This window comes from Vigna radiata, unplaced genomic scaffold (genome assembly GCF_000741045.1).
Source record: "Vigna radiata var. radiata cultivar VC1973A unplaced genomic scaffold, Vradiata_ver6 scaffold_367, whole genome shotgun sequence".
In the NCBI taxonomy this organism is placed as follows: domain Eukaryota; kingdom Viridiplantae; phylum Streptophyta; class Magnoliopsida; order Fabales; family Fabaceae; genus Vigna; species Vigna radiata.
The window spans coordinates 203,929-231,471 of NW_014542351.1; the positions used below are offsets into that span (position 1 = coordinate 203,929).

At 32.8% G+C, this 27,543-nt stretch overlaps 3 protein-coding genes across 5 annotated transcripts; 2 read left to right on the forward strand and 1 right to left on the reverse strand.

The window, feature by feature from the left end:
* The first annotated feature begins 865 nt into the window (after positions 1-865).
* LOC106779541 (oral cancer-overexpressed protein 1-like) lies at positions 866-2,100 on the forward strand. 3 transcript variants are annotated; one of them, XM_022776610.1, is made up of 2 exons: positions 866-989; positions 1,424-2,100. In XM_022776610.1, the coding sequence occupies exon 2, from the start codon at positions 1,455-1,457 to the stop codon at positions 1,869-1,871; it is 417 nt and encodes a 138-aa protein (XP_022632331.1). In that variant the 5' UTR covers positions 866-989; positions 1,424-1,454; the 3' UTR covers positions 1,872-2,100. The 3 variants fall into 3 exon arrangements, with proteins under 3 accessions (XP_022632331.1, XP_022632332.1, XP_014523146.1); XM_022776611.1 differs by having other exon boundaries at positions 869-989; positions 1,432-2,100; XM_014667660.2 differs by having other exon boundaries at positions 888-989; positions 1,452-2,100.
* Positions 1,792-7,819, forward strand: LOC106779537. Its single transcript, XM_014667657.2, has 7 exons — positions 1,792-1,931; positions 4,306-4,450; positions 4,616-4,671; positions 5,891-6,014; positions 6,118-6,224; positions 7,339-7,408; positions 7,516-7,819. Exons 2-7 carry the CDS (start codon positions 4,369-4,371, stop codon positions 7,617-7,619), a joined length of 543 nt encoding a protein of 180 aa, XP_014523143.1. The 5' UTR covers positions 1,792-1,931; positions 4,306-4,368; the 3' UTR covers positions 7,620-7,819.
* Positions 7,820-17,751: 9,932 nt separating this feature from the next.
* LOC106779544 (transcription factor bHLH121) lies at positions 17,752-21,680 on the reverse strand. The gene is made up of 5 exons (XM_014667664.2): positions 21,574-21,680; positions 20,462-20,577; positions 19,404-19,531; positions 18,855-19,322; positions 17,752-18,393 (listed from the first exon to the last, which is right to left on the reverse strand). The coding sequence occupies exons 2-5, from the start codon at positions 20,559-20,561 to the stop codon at positions 18,238-18,240; spliced, it is 852 nt and encodes a 283-aa protein (XP_014523150.1). The 5' UTR covers positions 20,562-20,577; positions 21,574-21,680; the 3' UTR covers positions 17,752-18,237.
* Between the last annotated feature and the right edge of the window lie 5,863 nt (positions 21,681-27,543).

Below are 27,543 nucleotides of genomic sequence, written 5' to 3' on the forward strand. Positions count from 1 at the left end.
TCCAACATTTTCTCTGTCATCCCTACTGTTGCCCAATTGAAAAAAAAAATCAGAAACCCTTTGTCATCAGAGATATTTTCTCTCTCATCTCAACATTTTCTCTGTCATCACTCCAGCATTTTTTTTTATCTCAACTTAATTGAAGATGGTGGTGGTAATTTGAATCAGAGATATTTTTTAAAAATTGAAAAAGTTTACTCTTTTATAATCATTTTATATTTATTAATGTGTAAAATGAATAAAAACTTTGTCATATTTTAGGTTACTCTTTCCAAATCTGTAGAAGTTGATTCAGTGATAAAAAAGGGACATAAAAAAATTAAAGAAATAGGTATAAAAGAGCAATTCTAGGTTGTAATCTTACATCATGTATTCCATACCAATAGAGAAATGAAAAAGAAACACTTTATGTAAAGGGAAAAGGACAAGGGTTAGGCAAAAGTTTCTGATTTTTTTTTTTTTTCAATTGAGGCAATAGGGATGATAGAGAAAATGTTGAAGTGAGATAGAGGAAAGATAAAGGGTTGAGAGGAATGAGGGAGGTGAGTAAGGGTNTGNGGGTTTCTTTTTTTTTTTTTAGTTTTGAGAATGAAAATTATTTAAATATCCTTGACCTTAAAACTTAGAATCCATAATAAATGAAGGTATTTTTGTCTACTATAATCCGGTATACAGAATCCATAATAAATGAAGGTATTTTTGTCTACTATAATCCGGTATACAGTGTTAAAACGTACCAACGGAAAAACAGGCGTACGCGTATTAACAAACCCCTATATATATATTTATATATATAAATGAAATTTTTTCACCTGATTTTTCTAAAACTGTACTAAAATTAAAGAGAAAAAAAAGATTGAGAAATTTGACTGTTAAAATTTAATGTGGCATAATAACTGAACATAATTTGATCTTGCCCAAACCAAACCCTAGTTCTCATTTCTTCTCTCTTCAGCCAGTGGAATCTGCAGAGCAGCAATCACCAGCAGGTAGTTTTACAAGTTTTCTTCTGTTACATAGCGCTTCCTTTTGCTGTTCAAAGGAACTATTCTCTTTGTACGGAAGAATCAATGGAAAATGAAGTTTGAATCAGTAATTATATTAACATCCACCGGAATCAGAAGTTTCACTGTTTTTTCTATTTGTGTTGCAGTGTTTCTCATGTTTTTGGCATTTGGGCATGATTTATGAGCAATTACGATGTAGACTTTTTCCCAATAATTTCTGTTAATGTTGTTGACTTTATGTTTTGTCCTATTTTTCCTCTTCTCATTGTGATCCATGTTGTTTCTTTCGTGCATCATTCATTGATTATTCAAGTGCCTCCTTCATTGTGGCTTTCAACACGATTGAAATTCGTAATTGGGAATGGTTTTGGTCTTGTTGCTATACTATCTTTAGTTTGGTCTCAACTCCTTGTCAGTTTTGTAGCATTTGTTTTGTTGGGGCAGACCATGGATGACTTGTTTGATTCTTCGTTGAACTTGGAGGACACCCATTACAAGGAAGGCTACGATGAAGGCCACAGTCACGGCCTTGTCGCTGGCAAGGAAGAAGCCAGACAGGTTGGCCTCAAGGTTGGTTTTGAGATTGGAGAGGAGCTTGGTTTCTATAGGGGTTGTGTTGACATATGGACTTCGGCACTTCGGCTTGATCCGACTTGTTTCTCTCCACGAGCCAAAACAATTATTAGCCAGATGGAGGAGTTGATTGAGAAATACCCTCTCATGGATCCGGAAAATGTACAAGTGCAAGAGATCATGGATAGCCTCAGGCTCAAGTTCAAGATGGTTTGTTCTTCTTTGCATGTCAAACTTGAGTATAGTGGCTATCCAAAGTCTTCTACAGAGGCCAATGATATTCAGTTTTGAGCTGCTTATGATATTTTCAGTCATCTAGAGATACCAGTGTGTAGAGATACACTTAGCTGGGTAAGTTGATGAACAAATTGCATATTATCATTTCTATAAACAGTCGTATGAGTCAATGTATTAGATAGTTATTTTATATTAAAAATGGTAATGTATACCTTGCTTATGAACATAATCTTGATAAGTTTTGTAGAGAATGTTATTCAAGAATGACAGCTTTCTTTTGCTATTTTTGTACTTAGTTCTTAGAATTGTGTGAGTGTGCATTAATTGTTTGAAGAATATGGTTTAGTAAGCGAAGGTTCATATCATCTAATGAGTCATAAGGGGCTTTGAATTCTATGAACGTGCATTACTTGTTTCAAACTCTATATCACTGATATGAATCACACATTTCAACCATAGTTTTTTCTTTCAATTTTACTCTCTTTTGTTAACTACTTTATAAAACCTGAGAAGCCAAATAATCTGTTGAACGGAAAGGAACACTATTACACTAATGCACCCTCTTTGATTATTCCTTTTATCTGATTTGTTTTTTTTTTTCTTTTAAAGTAGGGGTTTCTCTTGTTTGTCACTCACTAATGTGTTGTAGTTGCTTTGGTGACATCACGAGTGATTTAGCGCAATGACTTTTTTTATCTGGGCTCAGCCTAGGGCCTATTTTCATTTTTCTCAAAGAATCTTTGGTTAACTTTTCAAAGGGAGAAAGAATGCAAATGATTATTTGAAAGGTGAAAATTGAGTTAAGATGAGTTTCATGGGCATGCATTATTGATGGAGACAGTAAACAGTTCTCATAAATGTGAAGGAGGATATTTGGTTGTTGATCCATCCATGACACTAGCTATCTGAGAAAAGTGGGTGTTTGAGTACACTATTTTACATTTTACCATTAATAAAATTATAAATAAGTCTGAAGTTTCAGGTGTCTGAATATCAATTGTTGAATCATGTGATTTGTGTTGATGGTATGGAAATTAACTGATTTATGCACACAATTCAAAGTTTGCCTTTTAAGGTGTATCAAATTGATAGCTAATTGTGTGACACTAACACTTTTGCAGAAAAATAACAAAAACACACGTTTCTTGTGTAAATATTCTCTACAAAACATACCTAGAATACATAACCAATCATACATCATTATTTTTAATATGAAGTAGTTATGTAGTACAATGATTTGTGCTAATGTTTATAAAATTCTACTAATGGGTTGTCGAACCCAACTTTTCTTGAAGAAAGTTTGGAAAAGTGAATAGTGGTTAAAAAATCTAAACTAAACATTATTTGATGCAAGGTTTTTGGATGGCCATTTTAAACAAGCTTGACATGCAGTGAAAATCAAATTATTTTGAATTGGAGTAATCTCATGCAATTGAAGATTTAAGGAGCCGGGAAAGGTTTATTTTGCATAAGCTCCTCCATTTGTGAAACATTTGCTTTGGCCCATGGATATCAGCTGGTCGGGTTGCATAGAGGTCTAGACATTGACAGTCCGTTGAAATTGAACTCCTTGCCTACCTTGAAGTCATCTTTAAGGCCATTCTTCCTGTCTCTTCCGCACTTGTGGTTTGCCAAGTTTTAGTAGATCTGCTCGGAATCAATTGAAGAATTTAAGTGTCATTGATGGTTATACCATTCATAACCTGCTCCAACAGAACTTATGCTGCAAAGCTAACAAGAGTTGAGAACAATTTAAAAATAACATGGCATTGCAATGTGACCAAATCTTTATTATAAATTAACAGATAAGCCAATATACATTAGGATTGTTGCTGCAAGGTTTGCCTCTAAATCAGACATGATCTATCATACCATGACTAGAAAGCAAAATGTTGATTTCTATCTTGAGCTGCGGACAATCGGTTTTGTGTCATTCTGATATATCACATTATTAACACAATACAGGGATAAAATGAATAGTCTTGGAAGATGTTACCCCGATTATTTTTATGAGCATCACAAGATTTGATGTTTGGATATTGCTTGAAATTATAGTTGGCCTTGACATATATTTTAGCTATGATAGTGTTTTAAATCATGGACAGGGGCTGGCCCCAGCAGCGTTTCACTTTAAGTTCATATTGGTTTTAGTTTACTCTTTATATGCGGATCCATTGTTTTTAATACTTCTGTTACGAACTTGGGAATAAATAGAGAGAAATTGATCAAAATAAACAATGAAGTTGAACAATTATATTTAAGTATTGAAAACAGTACACGGTTATCTCTCTTGTGAGGATTTTCCTTTTACAAAGAGCTAGTATTCAATATACAAATATTATTGGATATTAATGGATCCCCCACCCTTAACTTCACCTAACTATTTGTCACTAACTCGGGCCCTCTGACATACTAAACTAATATTCTAATTATAGGAATCAACTGTGCCTTCCTCACATTCCTAACAAATTCTCTAATTTTCTTGCAGTTAGAATTGGAGCAGCTTGATAAGGAAGTGGGGTGATCTGCAATACAAGGTGTGAAAACAAAGATGCAGAATAGAAAATTGGCTTCTGGAAGGCCCTCTGGAACTGATGGCTCTGATTACTCCTTCCGGATGGTTGTTGATTCAAGTTAGCTTCATCTTTTCCTTAATCTCTCTGTATTTTCTTTTATTAATTTATGATATACATATTTTTAATACAGTTGCAGTTAATTTATTCTAGGGCTTAGCTTTTAGCTATATCTTATTTTGTTAATATTCTCATTGGTTTTTGTTTTGATGTTATATCATTTAGGGTATCAACTAGTTGCAAAGGGGAAGAAACGCCTCTCTCTGCACTTTATAACCGAGGTATCTAGGGTTTTATTTATTTTTTTCCGTTATGGTTATTGGCTTTCTGTATCAATGGCATTGTATGTTCTGTGAGAACTTTTTTCATGGTTATTGATTGTAGATTTTTAAATGAAATATATTTGACCAGTTTTAGTGTATTTAGTTTAACTGAGTAACAACTCTGATTTAGTTCGAATTCCTTTTATGCTATTTTGGAGAATGGTCATGATTTATAAAATTAACAAATTAATTATTCTATAAAAATAGAATTACCCACTAAAGCCCCCAGACTATATCTATCAAAACTTTCCACCAACAGTCACTAATGCACCAAACCATCCGAGAAACCACCTGCATAACCACCCCGACCAGTACCAGGGAATCAAACTGCCAGGCCACAGCCTCAATAATCAATTTGATATATATCCTGTGTTGGCCCTTCAAGATTCTGTTGAGACTATCTCAGCTCAGAATCTGTTCTGATCCAAAACTTAACAGCAGAGGAAAATTTTGAGTGTTCAATTGTTACTTCATGTTAAGACTTTTGAGTTTCCAATGATTTTGTACATCCTTTTATACTTGTGGCTTATGGTGATTTTGGGTATTTGTTTGATACAATTGGGAAAAGGGATGTGGGTATGGCAGCTCAATATAACGGGTTTCTTGCCTGGGTAACATGATGTTGCATGAGATCTTTAGATAGAAGGCTTTCTTAATGAAATTTCTGGATATGCAGTTCTCTACTAATTGATTATGTTCTTTCCTTTTAAAAGAAAACATTTAAAAAAGTTGGCCTTGCTTTGATTCTTGAGGTACAGCTCTACAGGACATGCATATTTTCCTACACTGGATTACACTTGACAAAATTATCAAAGCAATTTTATTAACTTGAATATGGGCGTATGCTTTTATTACTGAAAAACATTTATTAACTTTTATGTGTACTCATGCACTAATGTGGTTGAACTATTTTTGGGTGGCTATTCAAACTACACAGTTTATAATGATTGTTTTTATATTGAGTAAAGGATTCATGTTATTAAATTGTAATGCTTGTGAGCCAGAAGTTCTATACCTCATTCTCGACTTTCTAAATCCTAGTTCATAGCCATGTCAAACTGTTGTTTCTGATTGCACATGCTGACTCTATCTATTCCTGGAGAATCTGTATTCTCTAATTGTTGACATCTTTTGGTTTTGTCTAATATATGTTAAAATTTGAAATTGTTCCCTGCAGGCTGCGTTGCTATTAATAGGAGCAATATTTGCATATTTTCCAGGAATAGAAGCAGATACTCCAAACACAGTGGCCTATTCGTCTGTTTTTATTAGTGTTGTTTCACTAATCATTGGGAATATAGGTTTGTATATGGCTAAAGCCAGAGTTATTTTTTTTTTCCTTTGTATCATATCGAGCTTTTTATCTGAACCTTTTAAGTAAGCAATCTCTAAATTTTGTGACAGGCAGAAGACGCAGTCGACCTGGTTTATTGAGATTTTATGCTATCGTATCCTCCATTGCAATGCTTCTCTTGATTGCTTCTCTTGCAAAGAAACATCTGCTGCTGAAGGTAAATATTTTAGTGTTTCACCAGCGATTTTTTAACAAAAACTTCATTAACTATGAAGAAAGAAACATGCCAACTAAGAAGTAAACATCTTAGTTGAAACTAAATTCTAATTTGTTCTTGAAGGCAGGAACTAATGTCAATTCTGAGTGGTTCTTGTTTTTTGGTAATAATTCTTATTCTTGTTAATATTAGTCATCATCATTGCATGGGGATTCAAACCAGTCATGTTCAACCAGAATTTCACGTATTTAATTATATTCCTGCGATTACTTTTACTGGGAATATGATTCCCATCAAAGATATTTTGTAAGTATGTGTGATTAGTTGGGATATTTTTAATTTTATTCTAATTAAAAAAAGGTATGATAAAGTGACACCGGGAAGTTATTTTAGAAAATAATTTACATTCTACATGGGGATAAGAAAAAACGGAAAGCGTGTGTGATATAGATTCGTGGGAATGATTAATGTTTCGAACTAATTTTTATAACTTTTACCAAATATGAAAATGTTACATCCCACTATCATTTCTGGGAATAATTTTGTAAGACTTGAAACAAACACAGTCTTGGTAAAAGTTTCCTTCTAACAGAAAGTTACTGGTACTTACATTTATAAATTTGGACTGTTGAGGGTCAACACTGAGTAATCTTATGTGCTTTGGTGTCTACTTTGAATTTATTTGGTAAGTTTCTATTTTTTCTTGCTTTTGTTGGGTCGTTCCTCTGTCCTCTCGATATTTTTTTTTTTTCTGTCTAGGCCTCTTTCTCCTCGAGAGACATAGCAAGTGTTTGAACCTTACTTTTATATGAAATTTCTTTGTTTAATTGTTTTTTGTTGCCGTTTTGAATTACATCTTTTGCTTCCAACGATACCGCAAAAGATATATGGCTTAAAACTTGCACTTATATTACAAAGCAGTACAGAAGTAGTAAAATTATTGCACCAGCTTATAGGCTGTACAATTTATGAAAGTATTATACATCACAGATTTTATTGTGTTAACTTGTAACAAAGTTACATATACACACATAAGTGCATTGTTACACAAGTATATGTTAGGAAATTGTTCTCTTTCTAAATGCAATTATCATTGCATGGAACTCTTATGTAGGCTATCCAGGATTCTAAACTTTGGAGAGCAGGGAAGTATGATGCGAATGATCTATCTCATTTTCAAATTGGCAAGTTTCTTTTCAAATTCTAATTATGCTGTTCTTATTGTGCAAATTGGTGTCTTAATTTGATCATTTGTAGTAATAATCAGGCTCATAGGGTTACATCTTTGCAGGCTTGCTGTTATATCTAGTTACCTTATCTGTGCTCAAGCTTTGTACTGTCAAAGCAGTTGTTTCACTTCTTTTTAACATGGCTCCACCCAAGAAAACCTCGTAAGCCCCATCAACAGTTATTTGGGGTCCAAATCCAATTTTCTGTCATTGATCTTTATGTGACTATCTTTTCCGAGGGATGTTGAGGTCAGCTGAGATTTTACTGAACATTTTTAGAACGTATGTGGTTAACTATATAGTATTTTCTGTATTTTTTATTTGTTTTGAGTATTACTTTGGAGCATGTTTACATAATTTTCTCTATACAAACTTTTAGGAGAAAATGATAAGAAAACATATAAAGTGCGTTATTCACTAATTAAAAATAGTTTCTACATAATCTAATTTGTAAATAGTAGTATATAATTTCACTAAATTTTTAATTTTTAAACTTGGATTTTAAGGTAATTTTAAATAAGTGTACTTCATTTTTTTGTTATATATATATATATATATATATATATATATATATATATATATATATATTTTGGAAAAGTTTGTGAAAATATTGGCTAAGAACGTCTCACAAAATATTGTTAAAAAGAAATGAAAAATTAATTCTATAAATCCACACCATTGACACAACGTAGGATAAATTTAACAAAGAATTTGACCAAAAAACATCTGAAGAGACAATTGCCCACGAAACTGCAACGAATGAGAAAACACAAGTTGAGATTTTGTACTATTTTTTTGTATGATGTTTGTATGTTGAACTTTCAAAATATATGAATGATGTTAGTATATTAAAAATATTTTTACTATATTTAAAATATAAAAATTAATGTAAAACATAATAGAAGAACAACATAAAAAAAAAAGAAAAAAAAGAAAAAAAAAACTGAAAAGAGGAACCGAAATTGAACAAGTACATAAGGTGTGTAAAGTTTCAAACGTGAATGAGAGTAAAGTTTTGACAATAGAAAGTTGATAAAAAAAAATAAGATGATGTGGGTAGTAATCGAAGTTAAGACATACTGCAGGGGTACGAAAGAGGTGTATAACATAATAGCTGCATCCCTGAACAAGTTAGAAGACTTTTGTATAACATAAAAAAAAATAAAAATGGGATACAAATGTTAGTTCAATAAATTTTAGAGGGCTTTGTGGGAATTAACTCTTAAAAAGAAATTAATTACTTTCTGGCCATCAATCTGAAAACAATTCTTTGATTATCTTATTAAATTCATAGATGATGGTGCATGAATGAACATGTTTAAGGTCTTTTAAAATTAAGAGTAAAAATATATTAATAATAATTTATTTAAATATGTTAGACTTATTTATATAATTAAAGGTATTAAACTGAGTTAACTTGAGCTATACTTATTTATAATTAGAGGTATTAAACTAAATTAACTTGACCTATACGGATTAATTTATTAAAGATTGAACTAAAAATGAATTAGTTCAACCTAACTTATATTTTGTGAGTTAATAATTTATTTAAACATGTTTTGTTTTTTTTAATTTATTTTATATTGTAGTAAACATTAGAACCGTCAAAATGAGTCATAATTCGCGAGCCAATCTGAATTACCACGGGTTCGGATCGGGTTGGGTTTGAAACAATTGAATTTTTTTTATGCGGATCAAATTTCAACCTGACTCATTTAAATTCGGCTCATGCGGGTTGAACCCGTAGTGGGTCAAGTTGGCCCGCCAACCCACCTACCTAATTTTATTTTTTTCATTTATTATTTTATTTATGAAACCTTAAAAAATAAAATACTCTCTTCAACCATTGTGCATAAAAAAAAAGTAACATCTGCTCTTACAAATCACTCTCACGGAACTTGCTCTCATTTGCGGTGCTGTCACTCTTACTTCTTCACTGAAATTCTTCAAGCAAGTTTTTTGTGTTTGTTTTTGGATAACATTTGGATTATATTATACTTTTTATTATTATTTTGAATTGTCTTCAGTTTAACATCACTTCTGGGAGTGAAATTTGTTTAAATTTGAATATAGAAAGTTTGTATTTTTTTTATTTAAAAAAATTGTAATTAAATGGGTTAGTGAAGCAACCTGTGTACCCACCAACCTGTGTATCTCTGAGGAGCATAATTAAAATTTAAATCTATATTTTAAAACTTGAACTCAATTTATTTTTGAACTACTTCTATATGAATTATGATCTTCAAAATATGAATTGTATATGATTATCATCTTCAAAATGTGTCAGTTTTTATTCTTATCTTTGAGTTATATTCAATTTCAGTTTCTAACCAAACAAAAAAAAAATATAATAGTTATAACGTTCGACCAAGAACAGGAGGGGAAGTAAGAAATGGTTGCATTTTGAAGAATGAAAATAATTGCATTTCATTCGAAGTCATATTCTGTTCTTTCATATGGAACAATAATTGCTTGTTTTTCTCCATATAATGACTAAGATACGTGGTTAATAACGTGCATGAACATTGCTAACTTTGTCTCACATGTAATTAAAAATAAAGGAACACTAATACATGGTTAATACAAGTTATTCATATGATTCACTTTTTCTCATGTAGTAATCAATGTCATTTGAACATTGTAATACGAACTTAACAAAACACGTAAATATGTATTTTCTTTACTATTCATTAGCAAAACATTCTCATATAAAAATTTCCAGCAGCTTAAAAAAATGTGCAGTAATAACACAGCAATCCTTAATCATGTCTAGAAAAAGGAACATTGAAAAGAAGGCACGCAAGTATATATGGCTAAATTCCATGAGATGCAACATTCTTGAAACGCATGAAGCTAAAGTTGAGCCTTCCATAGGTAGTAGAACATGAAATGAAGAAGAGTATTGCAAGTATGGGAGACAACATGAGGAGAAACTGCAAGTAAATGACTGTGTAATTTGAGAGCCACAACAAGCTGAAAACAATGCCAAATATGACAACCAAATGAAAATTTGGAGAAGTTGAGGAAACAGTGGGCATAGTGTTTGTGTTTTTGGGAGAAAACCACCCCATTTTTCACTCTCTTGTTTGTTTCTCAGTCAGTGATCTCTGCAGAACATCATAAGTACACACTACTCGTGTGTTGTCCTCAAAGGTTTATATAAGAGTTGATGAGGTTCTGTTGCTGCATATATTTGAGTGGTTTTGGCACATATTCTTTGAGTGTCACTTTTATCTGTTCAGTAATATCTTTTCCTTTTGTTCTGCAAGTTTAGCTTGCCATGATTATTTTCTTGATGAACAATGGATTATCATTTCTACATTTCTACATTTCTACACACCCAAAGGCTTCAAAAGGGGACTTCTTTTCCAAGTGAATCTTTAACTTACTTCTTCTCATCAATCTGCACTTTCACAACAAAAAGAAAAAGTGAAACTTTACTTTTCTCTGTGGCTTTCCTAACAAGATTAGTCAAATTTTGTGTTACCTTTATACATCAACATTGATATAAACTGTTTAGAAGGACATTCAAGGAATTAAGGTTATGCTATTAGCTATAAGGTTATTTTATAACAAAATAAAATAAAGATAAAATAAAAGTTAACTTGATAGATATTAGTTTATAAAAGAAATTAAGGTTATGCTATTATTAGCTATAAGGTTCTTTCAAAAGAAAATAAAAAAAAGTGAGAAGAAAAAAAAAGGGTAAAGAGAAAAATTGAAAAAATGAATTTGAAAAACAAACATTAAAGAACGCATTTTTATTGGATCTCTTATGTATTAATATTCTATTATATTTTATGTATGTTAATAAGTGAGAAAGATAACTCTTAAATTTTCTGAAATAAATTTAAAACAAAAAAACTATAAATTAATTAATTGACATGTGGTATAAGAACATAACATGTGTTGGATAGTATATTGGTTAAAGAGAAGATCAAACTCAAAAAACTTGATGGACGTTGGTTTATAAAAATGATTATGGTTCTAGTTATAAGATTAAGGGTTAAATATGTTTTTAGTCTCCATATTTTGGGACGATTTTGGTTTTAGTCCCTCTTTTAAACTAAGGTACAAATTAGTCCTTCAACTTTATAAAACTCTGTTTTTAGTCCTTTTTACCAAATTTTTTTAACTTTATTTGTTGTTTCAAACGCGTTTCTCAATTAACATTGAAGCAAAAATGTGTCAAAGTAAATAATCCAAATACTATAATGAAACGTTCTTAAAACAACAAATAAAATTAAAAAAATTGATAAAAAATGACTAAAACCAGAGTTTTCTAAAGTTGAAAGACTAAATTGTACCTTAATTTGAAAGAGAGACTAAAATCAAAATCGTCCCAAAATATAGGGACTAAAAACATATTTAACCCTAAAATTAACTATCAAGAAAGTATTAGAGAAGAAAAGAATAGATTGAGAAAAAAACATTTGAAGACCAGAGATCGAAAAACACATTTTTATAAGATCTCCCATAGATCAAGGTTTATATGTATGTTAGTGTGTGAGAATCATATATCCCAAAATATTTTTCTGGAAAAATTAAGAACATAAGAAAAAATAAATTAAATTACAACAAATTATCACCGTATCAAACTATATTTCTTCTTATTAAGATTATAACTATTTCGGTTCTTAAATGTGAGACCTTGTTTATTTAATCCGAGAGAATAGAATATTGATTTAGTTTTTAAGTGTGTGCGAAGTCCAACAATTATGTCCTATGGTTATGTTTTTAGATTATTTAGCCATTAAAATATGATTTTACAGAACTTGGGTGAATTTCATTTCAAAGTTATACATCTGGGTTAAGTTTTAAAAAATTACAAGTTGTGTCCATAAAACACAATTTTATTATGAAGTCGTCATGTTCAGAGACAATTTTGACCATTAAAACTGATGACAACTTTTGTAAAAGGTGCATGATTAACATAATTGCATTTAATCTAATTAACTATAATGAAATTAATCAAAGTGGTGAGTGGGGGTAGAAGTCGGCCTATATGTGACGACTTCAGTTTAATTTACATTATAGCCTAGGATAACTTTTGTATTAATTGAAATTGTTTTAAACTGAAATTATCATAAGTAACAACAACTTTTGTTTAATTTTATTTGTTATGAATTGAAGTTATAGATAACGACAGTTTTTTATTTTTTATGTTTGTTATGAATTCGTTTATAAATTAGATGTGACAATTTTTTATTTTTCGAAAATATTGACAAATTTAATTGTTAGATGTGAATGGTTGGAAGACGACAAATACAAAATCATGCATACAAAACACAACTTAGACCTTTAGGTAATTCCTTAAAAAAGGGACCAGAAGCTTAATATCAAAATCAAAATAACCGATTTTCTTAAAAAAGAAAAACGCTAGTTGCAAGATTGTTCTTCCCTGCTGCATCAATGCAGAAGACCTCCTTAATCGGTGTCTACGATAATGCAAAAATGTTTTGAAAAGAATGCCTTTTTTATGGGTCTTTCTAAGATTGTTTGTGGTGAAGGACAGGTTAGTTCATCCCAAGGGCACTCACATGGCAAACTGTTAAGTGAATTTTAATATAACTCAATCTCACAAAATCGACTTCTAAAGTGAGATATGCACTCACTTGTATGTTCTAAATTGACCTTATCTCTAGTCAATGTGAGACTTTCAAACACATCCCTCATGCCGAGATATATATATCTTGAGCGGCTCGATAATGGATGGAACAATATATCCAACAACCAATAAATATCGCTAGGATAAACTCTAACCTAGCTCTGATACCATGATAAGAAATGAATTTTAAACCTAACTCAACCTCACAAAACCAACTTATAAAGTGAGGTTTACATCCATTTATATACTTTAAATTAGCCTTATCTTTAGTCGATGTGAATTCAATGTTCTCAACTCCAATTCTGTTGAAATGTAAATTGATTTTGTATATGGGGCCTATAAAGCCCAAGATTAGAAAAGGCCCAAATAGAATTCTATGTTAGCAATTTGGGTCACTTGTATATATATATATAAGTAATTATTAAATGTGTTAGGGTCATTATATTATATTAGCCAATTTTATAAAGTGATCTAATTAAGTTAAATATGGCTAAGGGTATATTTGTCATGAAAAGCATATTGTGTAGAGACCAGCAATAATTATAATTTGTTGAAGGGGCCAAATTGTAATTATTGAATCTACAGAATATTAACCGCCAGAGGTTATTTAAGGGGTCATGGTCCCCATCTGTGAGCACAACGATTCTTGTTTCTTTCTCTTTATCCCCATCAGAAGAGAAAATCTAGAGGGAACTAAAGGTGCTCTACAGAGGGAAGATCATTGACTAATTTCAAGTTTATCAGAAGAGTCAATTCAGGTTCATTAATTGTTCTCAATGTCTTCAGGTACGCTTCCGCTTCATTATTATTATTATAGAAATATTGGGAATTGTTTTGATTGAACTGTTGCAATTGAAGAATTTAATGCATGTGGTTTATCGCTCTTTATTGTGAATCTCTGAATCATAAATTCTAACATTCTAGAGAAATCCTATCTAGAAGGGTTCTAGAATGATGTATAAAAATATCTAGGGATGCTTATCCATAAGATGTATCTAGATAAGTTTAGAATTATAGAAATGTTTTAGAAAGTTCTAGAGAATGAATTATAGCCCTTAGGTGGATGTTGTAGTGGCAAGATCATAACCATTGGTTAAGGAGGTGCTACTGGTATAAATAGGAGATGGTTGTATCATTTGTAATTAAGCCAAAAAAAATTATAAGCATTCAATAAAACAAGCATTTCCTTCTTGCAAAATCTTCCAACCTCTCCTAATTTTAAACACTTCCTTCTAGCCTTTAAAGTTTCCTCCCAACAAAGTGGTATCAAGAGCCATAAGATCTTCATAGAAATGACAAATACCGGAGTTTCCTTTCAAGTTCTGATGCTCACTAAAAGCAACTATGACAATTGGAACTTGAGGATGATTACCTCCTTGGTGCACATGATGTCTGGGAGGTGGTCAAGAAGGGTCACATCGAGCCAAAGAATGTAGAGAGTCTTTCTCAAGCTCAAAAGGATAGCTTGAGAGACTCAAGGAAGAGAGACAAGAAAGCTCTTTGTCTAATCTATCAAAGATTAGATGAGGATACTTTTGAGAAGATTTCCAGAGTCAAGTCAGCCAAGGAAGCATAGGAGAAGTTTAACATCTCTTACAAGGAAACATATCAAGTCAAAAAGGTGCGTCTTCAAACTTTGAGAGGAGAGTTTGAAGTATTGCATATGAAGGAAGGAAAACTAGTCTCTGATTACTTTTCAAGCGTTTTAACGATTACTAGTAACCTAAAAAGAAATGGTGAGAAGCTAAATGATGTAAGAATTATGGAGAAAATTCTTAGATCATTAGATCCAAAGTTCGAACATATTGTCACCATTACCAAAGAAACCAAAGACTTGGAGGCCATGTCAATAGAGCAACTTCGTGGATCGTTGCAAGCTTATAAAGAAAAGAAGAAGGAAGAAATCGTGGAGCAAGTCCTCAAGGAATACGTTGATTCAAGAAAAGAAGAAAATGGCAAGGAGATGGCAAGAAGCATGATTAAAAGTAAGAGACTTCCAAAGGAGTTTTGGGTTGAAGTTGTTGCATATGCAGTCTATCTAACCAATCGCTCTCCAACAAGAAGCATTAGTGGAAAAACATCACAAGAAGCATGAAGCGGAAGAAAGTCATGTATTTCTCATCTTAGAGTCTTTGGAAGCATAACTCATGTGCATGTACCAGACGAGAAATGAAGTAAACTTGATGACAAAAGTTAAAAATACATCTTCATTAGCTACAACGCCAACTCCACAGGGTACAAACTCTACAACCCAGATACAAGGAAAGCAGTCATCAGTCGGAATGTAGTGTATGATGAGGACCATACCTTCTTCCCATGCGTTGAAGAAGATGACTTGGAACAACAACAACAATCGCAAGAGGCACCTGCTACTCCACCCACTTCACCAAATACAACCCTTCAAGATGATGAAAGCTCAAGTGAAAGAATGCCACGTTTTCGAAGTCTCCAAGAAATTTATGAGGTAACTAAAAATCTAGACAATGTTACCTTATTTTGTTTATTTGCAAACTGTGAGCCCATGAACTTCCAAGAAGCAATTGAAAAGAAGAGTTGGAGAAATGCAATGGACGAAGAAACCAAGGCAACAAATAAGAATGATACTTGGGAGCTAGTCTCGCTTCTAAAAGGGCACAAAGCAATCGGTGCCAAGTGGGTCTACAAAGCAAAGAAGGACTCCAAAGGAGAATTTCAAAGATACAAAGCATGATTGGTGGTGAAAGGCTACAGTCAAAGGGCTGGCATTGACTATGACAAGGTATTTGCTCCAGTTGCTCGACTAGAAACTGTTAGACTTATTATATCATTAGCAACTTAGAATAATTGGAAGATACATCAAATGAATGTCAAATACACCTTCTTAAATGAAGTTCTTGAAGAAGAAGAAGTCTAGATTGAGCAATCACAAGGATATGAAGTTAAAGGAGAAGAAGATAAAGTATTGAAATTAAAGAAGGCTCTTTATGGGTTGAAACAAGCCCCTAGAGCTTGGAATGTTTGGATTGACAAGTGCTTCAAAGAAGCGAATTTCATCAAGTGTCCATATGAGCATGCACTCTATATCAAAGCTCAAGGTAAAGATATTTTGATTGTATGCTTGTATGTCGACGACTTAATTTTTATAGGGAACAATCCAAGCATGTTTGAAGAATTCAAGAAGGATATGACCATGGAATTTGAAATGACTGACATGGGCTTATGGCATATTATCTCAGAATTGAAGTAAAACAAGGAAATGAAGGAATTTTTATTACTCAAGAAAGCTATGCCAAAGACCTCCTCAAGAAGTTCAAGATGGATAATGCTAATTTAGTTGGTACTCCTATGTAATGCGACATCTAGTTGAGTAAGGATGAAGAGGAAGAAAAAATGGATTAAACCCTCTATAAAAGTCTTGTTGGAAGTTTGCACTATTTAACTTATACAAAACCAGACATTCTCTATGCCATTGGAGTCGTGAGTTGGTACATGGAAACTCCAACAATTACTCACTTCAAGTCTACGAAGAGGATTTTTCGATATATCAAAGGTACAACAAGCTTTGGCATATACTACTCCATTTCTAATGATGACAAGCTTGTTGGATATAGTGACAACGATTGAAGTGGAGATATAGATGAACGAAAGAGCACAAGTGGATTTGTGTTCTACATGGGAGACACAGCCTTTACTTGGATGTCCAAGAGGTAGCCTATTATCACTTTGTCTACATGTGAAGCAAAGTATGTAGCTGCAACTTTATGTGTTTGCCATGTTTTTTGGCTACGCAACCTATTGAAAGAGTTAAGCTTGTCACAAGTGGAGCCAACAAAGATTTTCGTAGACAACAAGTCGGCAATAGCATTAGCAAAACACCCAGTCTTCCATGATCGAAGTAAGCACATCCACACCCCGTTACCATTACATTAGAGAATGCATCAGCAGCAAGGATGTGCAAATGGAATAAGTGAAGACGCATAATCAGGTAGTAGATATCTTCACCAAACTGCTGAAGAAAGAAGTCTTTATAAAGTTGAGAAGTTTGCTTGCAGTACAAAATCAAGTTTAAGAGGGGGTGTTGAAATGTAAATTGATTTTGTATATTGGGCCTATAAAGGCATAGATTAGAAGAGGCCCAAATAGAATTCTAGAAAAATCTTATTTAGAAGGATTCTAGAATGATGTATAAAATCTAGGAATGCTTATCCATAAGATATATCTAGATAAGTTTAGAATTATAAGAATATTTTTAAAAATTCTAGAGAATGAATTATAACCCTTAGATGAATGTTGTAGTGACAAGATCCTAACCATTGACTAAGAAGGTGCCACTAGCATAAATAGAGGATGATTGTATAATTTGTAACTAAACCTAAAAAGATTAGAAGTATTCAATATAACAAGTCTTTATTTCTCTCAAAATCTTCCAACATCTCCCAATTTTAAACATTTCCTTCTAACATCTCCCAATTTTAAACATTTCCTTCTAGCCTTTAAGGTTTCCTCCCAACAAATTCCTCTTCCATTTTTACTTTGCCTTAGCCACGCCACATGATGTTGTGAGGTTCATGCCAAATAAGGTTCATATTATGAGTGAAATCTCGATTCTACAAGTATAAAAATAGGGAATGAAATAGTCAAATGAAATCCCGAGCAAGTAAAATAACTGTTAACACACCCTGGCTTCACAAGAATGAACAAAACGATGGAATGATGAAATGTGAGCGTCTCTTCATTTATGATAATTACCAAAAGAAAATAATGAGTTCCAGACTCGAGTGATTTGTACTAGTTATATGAAATTGCATTGATATCAGTTAATCAATTAAGCATTGTGCAATTCAAAGCCACTGGCAATTCATTGCAAGATACAAATGGTTGGCTTCTTGAATTGTATCGAATCATGAAATTCTAACCACTGTGAAAGAATTTACAAACTTACACGTTAGATAAACCCACTGGTCAACTTGGAGGTTGTCCAGCTGAAATTTCAAGTTTTCCCCCTGAAGGAAAAGTTTATGCTTAAACATTTAAAACCTACTCAGACCAAATTCTTTCTCAGGAAGAGATAATAGAAGTGACTTATTTTGGGATAAGAACCGAATGACTTGTACCCTCCAGAGTTGCAGCAGATGCACGGTGAAAATCTTCATTGTGGCTTCAAATGCACAAGAGCTTCACTAAATTGCATACTTTTTCATTCATTATCCTTTCTGCTTGCAACTGCACTGCTTGATGAGCTATCCTGAGCGCTATGAGAAGAAGAACACCTACCTAATGTATTCCCTTCCGAGCAGCAGCTGCTTTCCCTTCTTGAGAACTTCCCAGATTTCCTTTGTCCGGATGATAAATCCTGCAAAACATGTACACAAACAAAACCTGAATCCGATGATAAATTGCTGTCTGCAGTATTGCTATTGCAATGCCTCCCTGAGCGGTTGATTTTCAATCAAACAATGAGCCGCAATATGTTCACAACATAGTTGCAATGGAGTCACAACAAAACCTTAAACATTGTTCTATTTCATTTTTATCACAAGAAAAAACAAATATTCAATTCTAACTTCTAGGTATCATTTGATGGAATCGGTATTGCAGTGTGGCATGTTGGGAGAGTGCAAGAAGACGTATCAATAATTAGAGTAATTGCAAAACCATTATATTTTACTTCTGGTGTATTCATAAAATAATTTCTTGATGTGGTGGATGCAATCGCCATTGCACTGCAACCATGATTGGATTTGCAACTGCAATTTAGAACCATGATCACAGCTATTTATCAGTTGCAAAGTTTCCTTAGCAAACAACACTAACCTGATCTGCAGAAGACCCAGGAGTCTTCAACTGAAGGTCTGTAGTGACATCATTAGAATCCTCGTTCTTTTCGGCCTTGCTCTCCCTGGATGATTTGCTTTTGGACTCTGGTTTTTCAGACACATTGGACCGACAGCCTGGATGAAGTGGAGGTGAAACGTAGTGGGTGGATTGTTGTTCAACAATGGTATTGGGGGCTAAATAAGGAACAAAAGTTGAATGGGGATTAGAGATGACTGCAGGATGTTGATTAGTAAAGTAGGGGAATGGCTGCATGGGGATTGAACCAGGAGGTACTGCCACTGGCATTGGAAAGGGATATGACGGTGGAGCCATTACAACTGAATGATCCATTGCAGTCCATGGAAATATAGTCCTGAGCTGCTGCTGATACTGATTATTCAAGTTGTCAATATCCGATTTAAGAGAAGCCTTTTCTTCTCTGAGATCATTCTTCTCCTGAGTCAACTAAAAATGGAATGATATCTTAATTATTTTCATTAGTCCCAACAGTATCAAGACAGGTAATTTATCAAATAAAAATATTACCTCACGAGATTCTTCATTTAGTGTAGCATATTCTTCTTTGAGTTTACTAACTTGAGAAGTAAGGTCCTTCAGCAATTGAATTGTATCACTTAGAATGGTTGCTTTGTCATTTTTGGGCCTGTCAGGGTCTGCATTTCAGAATCTCCACAGCAGAGAGTGATTTAAGAGATTTATTGTTTTATCAGCTTTTAACATTAAATGGAAAACACACGAATACATTCCAAAGAAATAACAGGTATATGAGACAAAATATCAGCAGTTGTAAATCCTCTTGTTAACCTCTGCTGCATGGTTAATGTGGTTTAAAATAATCAAAACTATAATCAGGTTAATTAAAAAAGCTAAATTAAATCATACAAATGCGAAAATAAAAGGAAAAATCCCTTTTCCAAAAGAAAACCTGACAGCTGCAGTATTAAAGTACTTTAAGGGCACAAAAGTACACCAGTCAAGGAAAGGAAAACCAGAACAATCCATTCAAAATGTTATGATAATTCAAAAACATCAATTGCCCTTAGTCTAAAATCAAAAGACCTAATCTTGCTGTAATAATTATAAAACAAATACTGCATGAATGCTCTGCAAAATAGTTCACGATGCAAATAATAAATCAATCTAAAGCATGAAATTTTAAGCTTCACACAGCTTACTTTCTATAGGCAGGCAGGTGTAGGGGAGAAAAAGGGTGGAGGATAAAGTAGCAAAAATGGTTTTAAGTAATATAAAAGGCAGAGAATAAATATAACATTTTCAATAGTATACTCGCTTTTTCATTATTTTTCATCGAATAGGTTGGTGCTGGAACCAGAAAAGGAAGGTGAAAATTAAAGGAACGAAGAGGGTATACAGTAGTATCAGGCATGTTCAGGAAGTTTGTAGCCATCGGACAGAGGAAATACTGCTTTTGTAATACTGTTTCACTCATTTTTTTTAACACCCATATTATTCAGTAATTTTCAATTGTAACCCGAACTTCTTTTTGTTAATTCCCTTACCAGTACGACAGAAATGCTAGTATCAATTAAATTTCCAATGTGAAAAGGTGAAACTTGATTTACCTAAAACGTTACCCAGTTCTACAAACTGCTCATTGAGTCGATCCCTCCTTAACTTTTCTCGGTCAGCCTTTTGAGTCTTTCTTGCAGCTGAACAATCCATTGGTTCAACCTCAAGCCTTTGGCAGTAGATAATATGTTCCAAAAGGAAGAAAAAAATTAAACAGTACTTAGATCATTGATTTCAGCTTTGGAGAATAAGAATCCCAAACTGTCAAAACGCATGCATTTCAATTACTGCAAAGGGGTGACTATTGTCATTTCCAAAATTCGTTACTAAAAAATTTTATGGCAACACATTTAAGATTAAGTTATTTAATTAACTGCATTAACTGCAAGCTCATTCCCCTTGGTTTCAACATAAAACTTGTGTTGCTCAGCTTACTAATTACTAATATAGCTAATTAACTAATGGGTATCTATCAGTGTTAAACCATTGCAAACCAATAATATGATTCAATTAGCAGATCAAACTGCTTTTGGACCAGTCTACACCCAAAATCATTCTTTAACCTATCAACCACTCTGAAACCAATTTTTAACCCACGACATGTTTAGACTGATTTTTCCATGAAAAAGTCCAAATATTGTGAATAGAACAATGAGAACTGATATTAATTGTTGGATTGAGCGCAACTATAGTTTACAGTCCAAAATCTATAATTTCTATTAGGAGCAGAGACAGTCCAACATCATGATATGTGACTTGGCTTCTGGCATCTGCCACGTGACAAAGAATAAGAATTGATGCATACTCATACGATGTAATTGGATGCTAGCAGAAGCTCAAATATGCTATTTCACACATAAAGTCCAATAACATTGTTCTCAATAGTATTGAATGAAAACATGCAGAGACTACAATTACCATGACTGGGTAAAAACCCTAAAATTTGTTTTTTAGAAAATCAAAAATCAGAAAAAGTGCATAGCAACAGGACCCAAGACCAAAACCCATATCAATTATACAATAAAGACGAAAAATTTCAAAGGGGGGAAAATAATAAAATAAAAATTTGAGTCCAGAGTTGGAAAAGAAAAGCTTCAGTTGATGGAAATGATTTACAAGAGGTAATATGAGGAATGAAAGAAGAACAAAAGTTAGGGAATTTTACCTCGTTCGTTTTCTCTCTGTCACTGATTCTTATCTTCAATATTTGCCCACTTCCTTTGGGAGTTGTTCCATAAAGAAACTACACCTTCTCAAAACAAAGGAAAGGCAAAACGACATGCATACTCTTCGTTTAGTTGCAGTAAAACGACAGATAATGATGTCGTATTTCACCAGAAGGAGGGCGTGCGTGTTCAGCATCAGACAAAATAATCTCCCTAATAATTAGTTAAATAATAATTTATAAGTAAATGGAATCATGTTCATTTTTTTTACAAGATTCTTGAGTTTAAAAGAAAAGTGTAAAAATGCCTCACACTAATATTCTTGTCATAAAAATAATTATAAGTAATTTTTGTACAGATTTGAATTTTCTAAAACGAGAAGAGTGTAATTTAAAAAATAGTATTATTTATTTGTATTTAAACATAAACTTATTTTATCAGTTAATAATTACTGTAAATTTTGATATATGCATTGTTACCAACTATATTTCACTTATTATGTTTCTCAATTTTTTATGAAAATGTTTTGTTCTTCTGAGCCACTCCTTTATTATACAGGTTGAAATTCATATTTTAAAAATTTTATTTTTTTGAAATAACTTTTTTTCAGAAAGTATTGAAATATTTATGATCGCAGTAGAGATATTATAGAAAAGTATATTTATAAATGAAAAATTCAAATAATGTTTCCAAATTATATATATTTTAGAATTGATCTTTAATTGTTCTAATTCATCATTCCATAATATTTGTTTGTTATAAATAAATAAATTATAAATACATTTCAGAATGTTTGACCGATAAATAGGAAGTTTAAAACCAACAAAATATTTATAAATTTTTTTTAACATTTCTCTTCCATAATCCATGTTTTTTTCTTTCTGAAACAGCAATCCAAAAGGTTCTAAAACGATTTTGTATTTCTTAATCGAACATTTCATAAAATCTTCTTATTGTGAAAATATTGTTTTGCGATGATAGTTTATTGGGTTAAATATGTTTTTAGTCCCTATATATTGATGCGATTTTGGTTTTAGTCAATTTTCAAATTATGGTACAATTTAGTCTTTCAACTTTAGAAAACTCTGGTTTTAGTCCTTTTTACCGAATTTTTTTAATTTCATTTGTTGTTTCAAACATGTTACATTATAGCATTTGGATTGTTTACACTGTTTGACACATTTTTGTTTTAATGTTAACTGAGAAGCATTTGGATTGTTTACACTGTTTGACATATTTTTGCTTTAATGTTAACTGAGAAACGTGCTTGGAACAACAAATAAAGTTAAAAAAATTCGGTAAAAAGGACTAAAACCAGAGTTTTCTAAAGTTCAAGGACTAAATTGTACCATAATTTGAAAATAGACTAAAACCAAAATCGCATCAATATATAGGGACTAAAAACATATTTAACCCTAATTTATTATAGGTTTAATACCTATTTTGGTCCCTCCTTTGGGAGGGTTTGTTCAAAGTGATCCCTCCTTTTTTCAAAAGTTCACTTAAGTCCTACCTTTTGTAAAAACTGTTCAAAGTGGTCCTTTTCGCTAACGGCGTTAAGGTCATTAACGGCAGACGTGCCAGGTGTCTAACATCTGCTGATTTGGCATTGTTAATTGTTTTTTAAAAAATATATAATGATGATGTGGAAATGTATATAATTAGGGTTGGGAATTAATTCTGACTATCCCTAATTACTCTCTCAACACACATTTGGGGTAATTAATTATGATTATCCCTAATTACTCTCAAATTGGGAATTTCCATTCTCAAAAATCAAATGCAGGAACCTTTCTTCTTCCTTGTGCCGCTACCCTCATGGCCATTACCGTCAGCCGCCATAGAAAAATGAAAAATCTCAACCCCTCCAATCGCAACACCAGAAAAATCAAGAATAAAAATCCCAAAAGAAAAATTTACAATTTCAAAAACCCTAAAATCAAACCCCTAAGTTCCCAATTTGTGATCCAAATTTACGATTTCAATTGGGATTTGAAATCTTCCCTAGGCGCTGCTCGCAGATTGGAGAATGTCGCGTTTAGGGTTTCGCTCTCACAATGAGGATGCGAGGAAGGAGATGGTTTCACGTTTCTGGGTTTTGTTTGGTTTCTGGTTTTCTGCGTTTCAGGTTGAGACGCGAGGAGTTTCGCGTGATGAAGATGGTAATTCTGCCGATGCCATGGAGGAGGTTTTGTTGTGTTCGGTGGCTTGAACAAGCAAAAGCAATGGTGGCACGGTGATGATAAGATGGAGGCCGAGAATCTGGAACTGAAACAACATTTAAATCAAGGCCTCTAGAAACTGAGGGCAACTGTGCCTCTGGAATTCTTGGTTTATCTAACCATTCACTCTGACCACAACAATTTTTCGTATTGGCACAACAAAACTCTTCCAAGTAACCTTGTTCTTGGCCCAAGCAAGACGCAAAATTTTCCCAAGGTCTCGAACCTTGAATCCATGGTTGCCCATTGCGTCATTCGGCACCATCTTGGATCCCGAAGAATTGCTCCTAGATAGAAGGTTCTCTTTTTCATGATTCATAGCGACAGACGGAGAGGGATTGTTTTTAATTACCTCGATGCTCTTGGTAAAACACTTAGCCTTAGAATGACCCAGGTCACATGAGGGTAGCGGCACAAGGAAGAAGAAAGGTTTCTGCATTTGATTTTTGAGAATGGAAATTCCCAATTTGAGAGTAATTAGGGATAATCATAATTAATTACCCCAAATGTGTGTTGAGAGAGTAATTAGGGATACTCAGAATTAATTCCCAACCCTAATTATATACATTTTCACGTCATCATTATATATTTTTTTAAAAACAATTAACAATGCCAAATCAGCAGATGTTAGACACCTGGCACGTCTGCCGTTAATGACCTTAACGCCGTTAGCGAAAAGGACCACTTTGAACAGTTTTTGCAAAAGGTAGGACTTAAGTGAACTTTTGAAAAAAGGAGGGACCACTTTGAACAAACCCTCCCAAAGGAGGGACCAAAATAGGTATTAAACCTTTATTATAAGATAGTTAAAAACAATCCATATATACTATCGCTAAATTTTTTTTTAGAAAATATTAGAAACTGTCATAAATCTTATTACATAAACTGTACATAGAATTAATGTTGATTCGTGACCAAGATTTGCATTATAATATACTAAAACAATAGCACAACATCATTGTTGTGTGTTTTTTAAAGTAATGAGATTAATAGATGTTAAAACTTAATAAATTGATTGGAAATTGACAATACAAAATCTAAGTACAGATATTGCAGATTGAAAAACTATATATTCCTACGACAAAAAAACTATATATTCCTACTACACAAAAAAACAAGTGTGATTGATGTCGAGCCATTTTGTGATGCAATGGTGATGAAAGATATGAGAACATGGGTAAGGTGTGCAAATTGCTCTTGACCTAATTGCAAGTTCTTCAAGACATATGCAGCAAGAATCTTCTACTTTTTCTTCAATTATAAACCTTTCAAGATTTTTCAAAGATTCAATTATAAACCCTTAAAGAGAAGAGCATGCAATTGTTTTAGTTTCTACATAATTTATCAATATGAACTGGAAATAAACACTTGATAACATGACATAAAACCAAACCTGTGAAGACCTAGAAAATGATATTTTAGAAGTGGTAGTGAGTTAAAAATAATAAGATTGTATTATTTTAATATTAAAATGTTTTAATATAAAACAGATGGTTATAAATGAGTTTCGTTATTTTTAAAAAACACCATTTTTCTAGAAACCACTTTTCTAGAGTCATATGCCTTCTCTTTAAGGGTTCTTTCACCCTGTTCATAAATTTGAAGATTAGAGACCGCTTGTGTGATCCTTGCGGTGAGGTCTTCAAGTCTGACTAATCAGTTTCTTAAAAAGAGTAAGTTAGTTTTCTACTTTTTTTCTCTGGTTTCATGTTTTTGTATGCATGTAGGGTTTTTCTCTGTCGCATGTTTGATTTGAGATTCCTCTTAGATTCTCTACTGATCAGTGGTTCTAATGGTATACTTTGACCATGTTTTCATGGTTTGTAGGTGTTGTTTGGTCTCTTTGAGATGAAGGAGAAAAGTCGGGTTCTATAGCTAGTTGGAGTTCTAAGAGGTAAGGGAAGCTAAATACCATGTTTTTAAGTTTTAAGTATGTTGATAATATGAGTTGGTATGATTAAGTGAATTGATGGATTGATCTAGTTGAAATTATGTTGTAATTATGGCATGATTGTGTGAGTTTGTTTAGAAAATGCTTTGTATGATATTAAAAGAACTTTGCTTAAGTTGTTTGTTGATTGTGTCTTTTTTTATTGCTCGAAATGGTGAAGTTGAGGTTATAATTGGTTGGATAATACTATTGAAACTTAAGGGAGTGAATGATAATAGTCTTGGCTAGTCTTTGAGTCTTAAATTGGGGTCTTGATAGTGGAATTTCTAGAGGAGGGGCTTTAGAGAGAAGCCTGATGTTTGGGGTTGATGTTTTTTTCAATTAAGACTTGTTGGAGCGTTAAAACTAGTAAAATAGGGTTTATTATGTAGCAGAGGAGTTATGAGGGTGTGGTGGCCTGGTTTTATGCACAATTTAAGGGTTTCAAATAGTGAGATTGTAGACTAGAAGGTTTGGGCTAAAGGTGAGGGTTTATAATCTATTATTGAGTTTCTTATGACTTGTTCCAGTTGTTAGTTGCAGAAATTAGGTGTTGGAAAATATAGAATTGAGTTTGGTATGGTTTAAGGTATGAAGTTGGGCTCGAGTAGTCTTTTTGAGTTAGGGATCAGTTTTCAGATGTTTCCCGAGTGTTTAAAAGGTCCTATAAACCTTTTAGAGTTGTGGGAAAAGTGTGCAAAATGAGCTAAAAAGGGTTTGAGTTTGTTGATAATGCCTGGGCATCCACTTCAAGGCGTTGAGCGCCAGTTTCCAGAGGTACTAGCATTGAGCGCCCGTTTCTAATGCCCAAGGCGCTGAGTGCCACCTCCTGGGCACCTGAGCGTCCTTTGTGCAGGTTTTTGGTGTTCATTTTGAGGCTTTCGCTTTCCTATGATCTTTGGTACAATGTTTTAGTTTTTTGTGAGCTTGAGTATTAGTTTGTGAGTTTTGGTGAAGTGTTTGGATTGATGGTGATGTTCTTGAATGAATGCTTTGAGGTTTCATGTGATAGCATGTTATATGGATTGTTGTGAAAGGTTTGTGATTTGGATTATTATATGAAATGGAAATAAAGTTATGAATATGATTATGTATGAGATGTGATGATGATGTTCAAATAATATGGGAAGTATGAATTTTTTTAAGTATCATGTAAGAAAGGAATTCCAATGAGGAATATCCTAAGTTGGTTATGTTGTGTAATGTGTTGAAGTAGGGGATCTTAGATTGGGGAATGATCCTAACACTCTGAACAACCCCATCATCATGTAGAGATGGGTGATTATGTCGTGGAGAGTAGCAGTAGGTCTTAGTTTATGGTCATTGATTTTGACCATAAATGTTTGACAGGTTAACTTTGGTGTATGACATTATTGGTGGTGGTTGAGGATGTGGTCATTACAACCAACACCACAACCATAACAACCACAACCACAACAACAACAACAAAAACCACAACAACAAACACAACCACCACAACAACAACCACAACAATAACAACAACAACCACAACAACAACAACCACAACAACAACAACAACCACAACGACGATGGCAACAACGACGATGACGACAACAACAACAACAATGACAACAACAACACAATAACAACAATTATAAGAACAATAATAATAATAATAATAATAATAATAATAATAATAATAATAATAATAACAATAATAATAATAATAATAATAATAAGAATAACAATAAAAATAATAACAATAACAATAATAACAATAACAATAATAATAATAACAACAATAACAATAATACTAATAATAATAATAATAATAATAATAATAATAATAATAATAA